The 13,313-nt window shown below is 44.0% G+C and overlaps 1 protein-coding gene across 2 annotated transcripts in view; it reads right to left on the bottom strand.

The window, feature by feature from the left end:
- MB21D2 (Mab-21 domain containing 2) overlaps nt 1-13,313 on the bottom strand; it is a 129,146-nt gene extending 115,833 nt beyond the window's left edge. The window contains exon 1 of one of the 2 annotated variants that reach the window (XM_027957290.2): nt 12,692-13,313. In XM_027957290.2, coding sequence (XP_027813091.1) covers nt 12,692-12,902 — 211 coding nt within the window. In that variant the 5' untranslated portion in view covers nt 12,903-13,313. The other variant, XM_060404714.1, reaches the window with a different exon arrangement.

Raw genomic sequence — 13,313 nt, 5'->3', positions numbered from 1 at the left:
AGCCCCTGGATGACAATATGCCAGTGGAACTGTGTTGTTCCAGATCAGAAACACAGCCTGCATGAAAGCAGACTGCACATACCAAGGGCACAGTTGAAAGAACAAACTGTTAATTTTCTTTATTAATCACATCACCATTGGCATAAGCAGCTGTTATTATGAACAGCTGCAGCTGCTAAAAGGCTCATCTTGAAGCAGGCTAGAAAAGTGCTTCCAAGTTGCATACCAACAATGGGCAAGTACAGACCTGCAGTCTATTGGCTTGGTTCTTCCTACTGGTCCTCAGTGCCTCTCTCTGACCAGAAATTCTTCTTCCATATCCTGGGGTGGCTATAAGGGGGTGGGATAAGGGAGGTTTCTAGAATCAGCTTAATACAAAGAATTTGAGGTGAACGTCAAAGGACTTCAATTTGATTTCACCTCAACTATTTAGTGACCCTGAGTGTGTTACTTCTCTTGATTATCCGTCTCTTCCTATGTTAAAATACAGACAATAATAATACCTACTTTGGGGGGTTGTTTTAAGAAGTCAGAACTAGATTATGCCTATGAAAGTATTTTGTAGACTGTGGAAGTTCAGATGAAAAAATAAAAGCTTATCATCTTCCCATGAAAACTGCAATTTGACCCATAAATCATCTAATACAGAATTCACTGTTGCTGACTTAGGGCTATCAGAGGTGAAATCAGAGAATCACATGGCTATAAAGGGCCTTTTGAAGACCTGTAACGCAACTTTGACTGTGTGGATCACAATAAACTGTGGAAAATTCTGAAAGAGATGGGAATATCAGACCATCTGACCTGCCTCTTGAGAAACCTATATGCAGGTCAGGAAGCAACACTTAGAACTGGACATGGAACAACAGACTGGTTCCACATAAGAAAAGGAGTACGTCAAGGCTGTATATTGTCACCGTGCTTATTTAACTTATATGCAGAGTACATCATGAGAAATGCTGGGCTGGAAGAAGCACAAGCTGGAATCAAAATGGCCAAGAGAAATATCAATAACCTCAGATATGCAGATGACATCACCCTTATGGCAGAAAGTGAAAAGGAACTAAAAAGCCTCTTGATGAAAGTGAACGAGGAGAGTGAAAAGGTTGGCTTAAAGCTCAACATTAAGAAAACGAAGATCATGGCCACTGGTCCCATCACTTCATGGGAAATAGATGGGGAAACAGTGGAAACAGTGGCAGACTTTATTTTGGGGGGGCTCCAAAATCACTGCAGATGGTGATTGCAGCCATGAAATTAAAAGACGCTTACTCCTTGGAAGAAAAGTTATGACCAACCTAGACAGCATATTGAAAAGCAGACATTATTTTGCCGACTAAGGTCCGTCTAGTCAAGGCAATGGTTTTTCCAGTAATCATGTATGGATGCGAGAGTTGGACTGTGAAGAAAGCTGAGCACCAAAGAACTGATGCTTTTGAACTGTGGTGTTGGAGAAGACTCTTGAGAGTCCCTTGGACTGCAAGGAGATCCAACCAGTCCATTCTGAAGGAGATCAGCCCTGGGATTTCTTTGGAAGGAATGATGCTAAAGCTGAAACTCCAGTACTTTGGCCACCTCATGCAAAGAGTTGACTCATTGGAAAAGACTCTGATGCTGGGAGGGATTGGGGGCAGGAGAAGGGGACGACAGAGGATGAGATGGCTGGGTGGCATCACCGACTCGATGGACTTGAGTTTGAGTGAACTCTGGGAGATGATGACAGACAGGGAGGCCTGGCGTGCTGCGATTCATGGGGTCACAAAGAGTCGGACACGACTGAGCAACTGAACTGAACTGAATGCAACTTTTCTACACTGTCTACCCTCTCCTCCAGTCCTGGAATGCTACCAGTAAGAGCCCAGACAAAGGATGGCCCCATTTGGGAAACCTCCACTTGCAGGAAACTTGCTCCATTCCAAGGCAGGCAGTTCATTCCATCTACCATGGGCTTAATCTGAACAAAGAACACTTTACCTTGTAGAGGCCAAGTCAGACTTGCTGTAATTTAAGCACCCTTAAAAGTTCTCAAATGTACCCACCCCAGGGCCTTTGCACATGTTGTTCCATCTACCTGAGTACTCTTTCATCTGTCCTCAGATGACCAAGTCCTTCTTATCCTTTTAGTTCAAATCTGTCTGTCTACTCCAGAGAAACCTTCTCTATGACTCTTCACTCCATCCTACCCAGTTACTGTCTATCATGATGATCTGTGGTTTTTGTTTTTATTTTTCCTACTTGTGTGTTTATATCTTGCTGAATTCCCCAGAGAACCTAAGTCCTATGAAGACTTATGAGAGACTTGCTTCTCTTATTCACTACTTTGCGCTCTTATGATACAATAGTTGCACCATAGTAATCACATTAGTTCATGACAGACACTCAAACATATGTTGAGTGAATTTATGAATTAATGAATGCATGCTTAATTCTATGCACATTGTAGATATTTAAATACTCAGAACAGAAACCTAAATAAGATTTATACCAACTCTCACTCCTGACAACTCACAAGTAGTAATCATGTCTTCTTGTGTTGAGAAAAAATATATAAAAAAAAAACAAATTGAATAACAGCTCCCTAAGCCAGCTTTATTCATAGCAGCACTGTCCCTAGTAATCTGTCTCTTTATCTCATGCAAAGGGAATTCATGAAAAGGCACTTAAGTGCATGAAAAATAGATAGCTGTTTCCTGGAGACAGGGCCTGACATAATGGCATAATTATGGACTGTCCTTAAAGAGATCACTCAGCTGGCAAGTAGTCAACCAGGTCCACTGTAAATGCTGTCACAGACCCTCAGAACCAGATGAGTGAGGCCAAGAACCAGACATGAAAAATGCACATCTGTAGGGCATGTACTGAGCCATGGTGCCCTCACCCACTATGTACTCCTGGGCCAGTAGAGAGCAGAAAAGCCTGGAGAGGTATGAAAGTTGCTACCCCTGCCTGGGCTGGGGACACAGACTCACCTCAGCAACCATGAAAGATGTCTGGGGAGAAAAGCCACAGGTTCTTGGCAGGCTGTGTGCTGGAGCAGAAAACACTGGAGATCTGGGTGGAGTCCTTATTCTTTAACTTCCAACTGAGTCATATCACCTTCCAGCATCTCAGTATTCCCATCTGTAAATGGAGGTTACTAGTCCCTACACAATCTTTCTCAGAGGCTGGTCCGAAGAATAAAGCCACACCACACCAGATGCTAATGTATGTTGTAATCCACAAAAATGTACTGTAATTTACAAAGCACTGCACAAAAATAAATTGATGGCAAATTATAGTAGTTTATAATCATAAATAATTGCTGCAATTACGATTCCAGAATAGGCATCCAAACACCTGGAGGTTGACTGATAAGCACAAGGAACACCTTCATGGGAAAGATGACTTATGCTTTCTGTGCATCCTTTAAAGCCCCAAGCATGGGCATGCAAGAGGTTCACAAGTACCCCAGATGCCCAGGGAAGAAAAATCTGGATCTACAAGAAAGGGCACATTTCCACAATTCACCATTTGCTGCTCTCAGACAACAAGCTACAGCAATTACTTGAGACATCTCTTAAACTGCCCTATCTAAGTCTCAAGGATAAATTATTAAAATCTAAGAAGAAACTTCCCTACCATAAACAGAGACCAGATCAAGATTTCCATCCTTGACTCCAGAGAAGATGTCATAATATGGCTTAATGAGAGGCGGCAATTATAAAGAGACAATGTCAGAAAGCACCCGTGCCTTAACCTGATGTTTAGTTGTTAAGTTGTGTCTGACTCTTTTGCAGCCCCATGGACTGCAGCCTGCCAAGCTCCTCTGTCCATGAGATTTTCCAGGCAAGACTCCTGGAGTGGGTTGCATGATATAAAAAGCTCTGCACAGAAGGGCTCTTTTAAAATGCATCAAGTCATTAAACTCTGTTAGTACCTACTGTTTACTCCACTCAGTGCTGCAAAGATAAGTAAGCAGGTATTATTTAGCCTATAGCATCGGGAATAGTGCACCAAGGGCTATAAAAGGGGACCAGGTATTAGAAGAACACAGAGGAAAAGGAAATTTTTTTCCTCCTGGGAGATATACAGGAAAGCTTCATGAGTCAAGTGGCATTTGAGCTGGGAGAAGAAAACAAAAGAGATGGGAATATCAGACCATCTGACCTGCCTCTTGAGAAACCTATATGCAGGTCAGGAAGCAACACTTAGAACTGGACATGGAACAACAGACTGGTTCCAAATAGGAAAAGGAGTACGTCAAGGCTGTATATTGTCACCCTGCTTATTTAACTTATATGCAGAGTACATCATGAGAAATACTGGGCTGGAAGAAGCACAAGCTGGAATCAAAATGGCCAAGAGAAATATCAATAACCTCAGATATGCAGATGACATCACCCTTATGGCAGAAAGTGAAGAGGAACTAAAAGCCTCTTGATAAAAGTGAAAATGGAGAGTGGAAAAACTGGCTTAAAGCTCAACATTCAGAAAACGAAGATCATGGCCACTGGTCCCATCACTTCATGGGAAATAGATGGGGAAACAGTGTCAGACTTTATTTTGGGGGGCTCCAAAATCACTGCAGATGGTGACTGCATCCATGAAATTAAAAGACGCTTACTCCTTGGACGATAAGTTATGACCAACCTAGATAGCATATTAAAAAGCAGAGACATTACTTTGCCAACAAAGGTCCATCTAGTCAATGCTATGGTTTTTCCAGTTGTCATGTATGGATGCGAGAGTTGGACTGTGAAGAAAGCTGAGCACCGAAGAACTGATGCTTTTGAACTGTGGTGTTGGAGAAGACTCTTGAGAGTCCCTTGGACTGCAAGGAGAAGCAACCAGTCCATTCTGAAGGAGATCAACCCTGGGATTTCTTTGGAAGGAATGATGCTAAAGCTGAAACTCCAGTACTTTGGCCACCTCATGCAAAGAGTTGACTCATTGGAAAAGACTCTGATGCTGGGAGGGATTGGGGGCAAGAGGAAAAGGGGACGACAGAGGATGAGATGGCTGGATGGCATCATGGACTAGATGGACGTGAGTCTGAGTGAAATCCGGGAGCTGGTGATGGACAGGGAGGCCTGGCGTGCTGCGATTCATGGGGTCACAAAGAGTCGGACATGACTGAGCAACTGAACTGAACTGAATAAAACAAAACAGAGATAAGATTTCTTTAGAAGCTGAGATTCTTAACTGCATCTGTGAACAGGCTTTTAGGAAGCCCTGCAAAAAAAAACAACACGATATTTAAATGAACGATAAAATCACACAGGACTTCAAATAATTTGTATTAAAATACAAAACTTACTTTAAAAAAGACAAATATGTGATAGAGTACCATATGTGATTCTTTATTAATGCAGTCAATAAAATCTAGCAGCAAGTCTAACATCTACCATAATTTCAAAGCAGCGATGAATGTTTTTTGAGACGTCTATAACGTCTTTAATATGAAATGACAATGGCTGTGATTTCTTTTGGCAACAAAAGCAAGATACATAGATACTGCCAATACTACTATGGTCTGTTACCTACTTTTATAATGAAAGGAAATGCAATACTGCAGTTGTTGTTCAGTCGCTCAGTCATGTCCGACTCTTTGCGACCCCATAGACTGTAGCACGCGAGGCTTCCCTGTTCTTCACCATCTCCCAGAACTTGCTCAAACTCATGTCCACTGAGTCAGTGATGCCATTCAACCATCTCATCCTCTGTTGTCCCCTTCTCCTCCTGCCTTCAATCTTTCCCAGCACCAAGGTCTCTTTTAATGAGTCAGTTCTTTCCATCACGTGGCCAAAGTATTGGAGCTTTAGCATCAGTCCTGCCAATCAATATTCAGCTTTGATTTCCTTTAGGATTGATTGGTTTGATTGCACTCCAAGGGACTTGCAAGAGTCTTCTCCAACACCACAGTTCAAAAGCATCAATTCTTCGGCACTCAGCCTTCTTTATGGTCCAACTCTTACATCTAGCCACGAGTACTGGAAAAACCATAGTTTTGACTATATGGACAGTTGTTGGAAAAGTGATGTCTCTGCTTTTTAATATGCTGTCTAGGTTTGGCATAGCTTTTCTTCTAAGGAGCAAGCATCTTTTAGAAGTCAATAAAAATAAAGATGTAATTTTTCCCTTTTCAAGTTCAGAGATTCAAAGTTATTGTTTCCAAGGACCCAAGTTAACAAATTTGGATAGAGAAAACGGCCCAAACAAAAAAGATATTCAGGTAAGGCAGGCCAAACCCTCAAATCTCACCAACAAGAAGGTTCTTCATCCCTCAATCGTTATATTACAAAGTGTCCTGTAATTTCCAAAACAGTATATTTTTTAAATAAAAAATGAGTGAAAGAGGCTAGAAAACATCTTTCCACAGGTTATATATAGTTTCTTTCTAAAAGTGGAATAGATGATAGCATATTGGTCAGTTTATTAAGAAATATATATATATATATGCAATAGGAATATGTATATAAAACTGTATGCAAGTATGAGTGACTGTAAGCATGTTTTATAAACATAGATGCCCAGAAAAAATTGTGCATCAAATATTAATAATAATTAGAATTCAGAGTTGATTTTACTTATATCTTTGTATTTTCTGTAATTGGAAAATGGGCCAAAAAATACCCCCAAATATTAGGTGCCTCAGGGTAGCACACACTCCACACAGTATAAAACAGAGCTGGTACAAGAAGTCAGAAACATCCTTCTTTTGTATCTTCAGCTTTAGCACTGAATGCACCTGAACACAGGAGGTAGGTATAATTATTTGCCCCAACTTAACTATTTAGAAACTGAGACTCAGAGTCGTTATGTGACTTGCCCAAAGTCACAGAGAAAGTTACTGGAGAAGCTGAGACTAGAGTCCAGTTCTCCTGTCCCTTGAGAAGGCAGAATAGTATCATTGTTCAAAGCAAGGGCTTTTGCATCAGCCTGACCTTGGTTAAGTCCCAGCTACGTCACTTACTTGCTGGTAAACCTGGACAAATTCCTGAATTTTTCCAATTCTGGAGTTCCCCATACTTCTTTACTTCAAAGGGTTATGCTGTTGATGGAAATTATCCAATAATGTGAAACCCTATGACAACCTCTGACATAAAGGAAACATTCTCATTTCAATCACTATGCCTCCCTGTCTCTGTCCCGGGGGAAGGATTCCAGCATTATCTTCCAGAAGCAGCAGATGTAACCGCTCGTTAGGCTCAGCAGCCCAGTTCTAGTCTCAAAAGTCAACTAGGATCAGCTCACTATGTGTATGTGCAGCTTTACTGAACCAGAAATGCACAGTATCAGGCTGAACTGAACATGGGACAGGATGCTGGAGTGCTGAGCAGCCAGTCTGGGGATCTCTAGGGATTCAGATTCAATAGGCCTGAAAGGGGATCAGAGATTCCAAACTGTTAAAAAGCTCCAGGAGAGTCTAAAGAGCTAACATTCAATGACAAGTTCCTGGTTTGACATAAGAGACTCCACTATTCCTGTGAATACAAAAGGGGCCCAGTCTAATCACAAGCAACGCATCATCCAATGGCTGGCACGACAAGGCCTCATGGAAAGACCAGGGCTCTTCTGTCACGAAGGGCAGTGACTGCCTAGAACCATGGAGGGAGAATGGAAACCAACTCAAACTAGAAGCAAAAATAAATGTAGAGGGACTTCCCTGCCCCAGATGCATAATGTCTTCAGAGCTGGAACAGACTTCAAAGATGACTCTGTCTGTTATATAGATACCACAGCACATCAGTGACTAGAACGCAAAGGAAGTTACCAAGACTTAGCAACGATTCACAATAAATCCCCTCAGTAAAGATGGCTGGATGAATTCATTCAGGAAAGTAACTACCCGAAAGACAAGGCTTCAAAATGGCCTACTCCGTAGACACAAAAAGTGTCTAAAAATAAGGTAGATCTGACAGCGCTCAGAAACACCGTGGGTCTGAAAGGAGACAAGAACGAGCAAACCATTCTCTTTTTGGAGTTAATGGGCAAGCGGGAGAGGGAGGGGTCTCCCACTTGAATGAAAGTTTTTGCTCACTATTTTATTCTTATGACCCTGCATACTGCTTGGAAAACAGTATAACATTCAGTAATTACTCGCTGAACGCATGAATGTAAGAAAGACCCGTGTATGTGCGGCTGAGTCCCTTTGCTGTTCCCCTGAAACTACCACAACATTGTTAATCAGCTATACCCCAACACAAAATAGAAAGCTTAAAAAAAGAGAGACAGGACAAAAGAGACCATCTCTGCTCCTGCAGGCTAAGCAGGGTACTGAGTGGTACAGCATTCCCCAGGGAGTGGGGCCTCTTTGGTTGTCTGGTCCAGAATTGATAGAAACAGACCGCCCATACAGTGGAAGGAACATGAGCTTTTGAGTCAGACATCCTTTTATAGGTTCAAAGGCAGCCTCTGTATGGTTTTGGCATAAGTACTTGACCTCTCTGAGCCTCAATGTTTCATCTTTAAAAGGGGATAATACCATTTACTTCACCTCTAAAAGAGGCATGATGATATTTATCCTTATAAAGTCTCTGCAAAAAAATTACATGAATAGATTTATGCAAAGTAGCTAGCACAAGGGCCAGCATACAGTTTGAACTTAACAAATGGTAATGTGAGTTGGAATTAATCATGCCCTCTACAGCCAGAGCCTTTCTTCTCCTAAGTCACCTCTGAATATACTCTGTAGTCTTCCTGATCGGAAGCTGCAGAGATAATTCTAGTGTAAGTTCACTAGATTTTCTTAAAATGCCAATTTCTTAAAAAAAATAAAATCCTGTATACCTTCCTTTTTGGTTTACAAAGTAACTTCATATGTACCCATAACAATTCTGAAACCATACATTACTATATCCATGTTTAACAGATGAAAATACTACTATCCATGTTTAATAGACAAAATTATTATTATCTGTGTTCAATAGACGAAAAAACTAAGACCACTTAGCCAGCAAGAGGCAAACTAAGACAGGAACTATAGGTTTGAACATTTATTATAAGGACCATCATTTTCTCAACCTGAAATTCAAAACAAATGATCCTTTTATGGAATAAAATATTCAAATTCAGATTGCTCCAGGACTCACCTCAAATGCTGCCTGGATTACCCTAATACTTACAGCTGAAATCAGAAACAAATTTCTGAAAGAAGAGGGAATGCTTTGTTTTTAAACAAAGTCCCTCCTTTGGATTTAATGCATCAACTCTTAATTATAAAAAAAAAAAAAGACCTAGAATCAGGCCAATGTGAGGTTTAGCAACCTCTTCCACTTAATTAGCCATGGAACCCTGGATGATTCTTAATCCTAGTAAATTTCAATATCTTTATCTGGATAATGGGAAAGCAATACCTACTCCTAAAGTTATGTGAAATTCCAGGCACCAAGAAGGCAGTCAGTGATGACTCCTCTAATGACCACACCATGGTACTGACCATTGGACTGAAGGGAAAGTATAGGGACTGCTTGTTTCTTTCTGGTTCTTCTACCTTCTGCGTAACCCCTGTTCTGCATCTGTTCAATGGGGATATAACCAGTCTTCATCCAGCTTCAGCAGAGGAATGAAGATAACAAAAGAGCTGGCAGAGATATTACGCAAACACCAAATATTATTAAAACATTAATGAACTCTAGCAATTTCCCTGAATTTTGATAAATGGCGTTTATTATGCACTGCCTCTCCTACAATCTGGGCTCTCAAATATTAACTAAATAATAACAGCAATCATTCTCCAAAAAGACCAAGGTGTAGAGAAATAAAAAGCGAGTCTAGATGACTCCCACAAACACCTGCTTCCAAAGGAATTAGAATCTCCGGACAGAGAACATTAGGACAGACCACAAGGCCACTGTGTGACCAGTAGTGGGCTCAGACCTACTCCACAGCATATGCAGACCTCCGCTTTGGTAGGACAGTGGAGTTTCCTGGTGCTGACAGGTTCCTGTTTATGACAAGTCTACACCACCACTTTGCTCTTCTGCATAAAGTTACCTCCAATCTAGATAAAACAAAAAGGATCTTGGAAGCTGGGGGTGCTTATTCCAGGCTAAAAGTCTCAAACAGAGAGTGGCTGCTCCTGCCAATAGCCTAAAAAGAGAGGTAGTGTTATCCACAGTTCCATTAAAGAGGTTTGCACCAAATTTCCCTGTCATTTCATTCTGTGTGAGGGAATAATGTTTTTAAGCTGCTGACAATCCTCAGGTGCTGCTCCAACAGAGGCAGAACAAAGCCAGGAGGACTCAACCCCCTTTTATCTCCCCTCACTCCAACTCACAGAAATAAGGGCCTGGTCCCACCCCTGTAACACCTTAACAAGCTGAGGGTTGTTAAGACACCTCATTCGCATATTCATTAAAGACTCTGAGCTGTGGCAAGTGAAACAAAGTGCACAAAAAGAGATTTTGTTTTTTTTAAGCCCAGCGAAAATCCGCTTTAGAAAAAGTAAATCCACACAGGGACTCTTGCTGTCGCCAAACCTTCACTTGTCTAGAGCAGCCAGCACCTCATTAAAGGAAAGCAAGCAACACACAAATGAACGCAGCACCACACACAGGCAGGCTCATTTTGCCATCTGCCTTCTACTGTCCAGAGGGCTAAGAGGCTTAAATGACATTCTCCTGAATTTTTCTCTCCTGCAGGTGGAAACATCAGATTCCCAGGGGGAGAAAAAGACCACTCTTGCAAGATCAAGTGGGTAAAAAGGAATAAAAGGGAATTTCGTTTACCTGTCAACACACTCATGACATTCAACACAAAATGAAAATGAATTAAGCAATAATTCATTTGCCATTCATATGTGGGTAAAGGTTTTGTGAAATCACTGTATCAGCTGTGGGGTTAACACAGAAGTTCCCAATGAGCTGGGCGTTTAAACTTAACCCCTTCCCACAGTCTCCCCTTTTCTGCTCCTTGAGTATCCCTTACTGATGGTGACCAAGCACCTTTTCCTAGTGAACGACCTAGAGCAGGAGACATCAGAATTGATTTGGGGGCTGTAAGAACACAACGGGCAATTTCCATTAGACATGCTGAAGAGAGGCAATGATTAAACAACTTAAATAACTGCCCTGAGCATTCTCTGTGTATCCTCACCCTTCTGACAAGCGCAGTGCTGGTTTTCAGATCTGAAAGCTTTGTAAGCTTCTAAAGTTTCCCTCTGGAATCCCATCCCACCACAAGATTAGGGAGTAATTTAAACACACGCACACACACATACACACCCCACATTTATCTAAATACTAGCTGAATCGTCGAATATCTCAACAGAGTGCTTTCCAACCTCATACACAATCTAGGATACACTTGGGGAGAATGGAGCAAAAGGTAAAATCCAGCCCCAAGTTTTAATGTGTCTCATACAACATCCCAAAACGTTACTACCCTCCGCGGCCACACGTTCAATTTGTATTACCCACTTCTTGGGCTGTGGGGAGGACGCAAACCGAGACGGAAGGTACACTCTGATAGAACCAGAAACCAGAGGAGGCAGCGGATGAAATCCAATAGATGGCAGGACGAAGGAAAAAACTCAAGTCTTCCTCTGCAGTCAAAGACCTTTTCAATGAAATTTTCCACTACCTGGTAAATTGCCCAAGAATGTGTTTGTAGAGCTCACAGAGACACGAGTCAGGCAGCGCTACACTGGAGTCCCAGTTCGGTGGAGTGTTAACCCCCAGGCCACGTACTGCACGGCAGCCAGAGTTGCCTCGGTGGAGCCGCAAGCTACGTGGGAGGCTCCCACCAGCGGACTCCCACAGCACTACTCCGAACTACAGGATACTAGGGGATTATTCGATCGCCCTGCCCGGCTCAATTATTTTCCTATACACAACGTTCAACAATCTGTTAAGGACCTGTAGGTGCCAGGCTGGGGGATGGGAGAGGCGGCTTTATTCTAACCCAAACGTCGCCGAGGTTCGAAACCCAGGACACCTCTCTCGGCCAGCGAACAGACAGCACACAAAGAGCAAGGGGCTGGCGATCCTCGGGGTCAGAGGTCTGAGCGCGGTCATTTTCGAGCTGGGAATTAGGAATTCTGAGATCAGCAAGAACCCTGAAGAAGCACCGGAAATGCTTCCAACCGCTTCAGTGGGAAATCTATTTGCAAATCAAAGTTGCAGGAACTCCGGGCGCCCAGCATACTCGAGCGGGTTACTAGGGAACACCCAACAAGTTTGGCCACCGGAGGCTCGGCGTGACAGCGCCGCGCCGCAAGACTGCTCGCAACTTGTCGCTCGGGAGCCGAGCCAGAGCCCCAGGCTGTCTCCATTCCCCGAGCTCCAGAGAGGACCTGAGACACGGCGCAGGGAAGGAGCACGTCCGTGCCTCCAGAGACAAATCCCTTCATTGAAGGCGCCACGGGTTCTCTTCTGGACCGCGCGGCTTCCAGGGGCTTCCCCTCAACAGTGAGCCGTTTCACCACCAACGCTTCACCTGCCTACCACCCCCAGTCGGCGAGAAATTAACAAAAGAGTCAGTAATCCGGGGCGGTGCGGGAAAGGGACCCGGGGCAAAGTATAGTTAGGAGGGAAGGGAAGGCAGCTCAGGTTGCGGCGAAGAATGGAAAAGGCGGAACAGAGATGGGTTATACCCCAGGCACCTGGCTCCGGGAAGAAAAGAAGGAAAGAGCGCACGAGAAGGGGGAATGGGTTCTTTACCCTGTTTCCCATCACTCACACACACACACCCCTCTCTTTTTCCTCCTTACCCAGCATGGAAAAGATGAAATCCTTAGCTGTGTGAATCTCCAGTGCTCTCTGGTCGTCATATTCCCGCTGGTCGTGCTTCGTAAATTCTTGGATGAGTTTGTTCAATTCCTCCACCCGAGCTCCCGACCTGAAATCCAGCTCCGGGAACGCAGGCTTGTTGTTACAGCCCAGGGAGGCTGCCTTGCTGGCGGTGGGAGCCGCCATCTTCATACAAAACGCGCCGAGTAGCAGCTCCGCGGCGGCGGCGGCAGCACCCACCCCCGCCCCCCCACCCAGCCCCCCTGGGCCTCCTCCCCTCGTCGGCTCCTTGGCTGTGACCCCGGCCCGTGGGCGGGCTGGCGGGCCGGCGTCTAGGCGGGCGGTCCCGGCTGGGTGCGCTCCGGGCGTACGGGCTTCAGGAGGATCTGGACTGCAGGGAGAGTGCGTGTGTGGCCCCGACACCCTTTCCTGCGGCCCCAAGCCGGCCCAGATGCAGTAGGTCCCTGCCCTCCCCTGGCCCTCGCTGGCCCCGACTATAGCGGTTGTAGAGCCAACCTAAGCCTCCCCCGGGCGAGGAAAGTGAAGTGGAAACAATGTGAAATTCACCAGCTCTGAAATCAACAAGCTGCCGGCTCCGGTGTT

The sequence above is a fragment of the Ovis aries genome, chromosome 1, assembly GCF_016772045.2.
Source record: "Ovis aries strain OAR_USU_Benz2616 breed Rambouillet chromosome 1, ARS-UI_Ramb_v3.0, whole genome shotgun sequence".
NCBI classification, from domain to species: domain Eukaryota; kingdom Metazoa; phylum Chordata; class Mammalia; order Artiodactyla; family Bovidae; genus Ovis; species Ovis aries.
The sequence above is the reverse complement of the archived record's forward strand: the minus strand, read 5'-3'. Positions and strand labels throughout refer to the sequence as shown.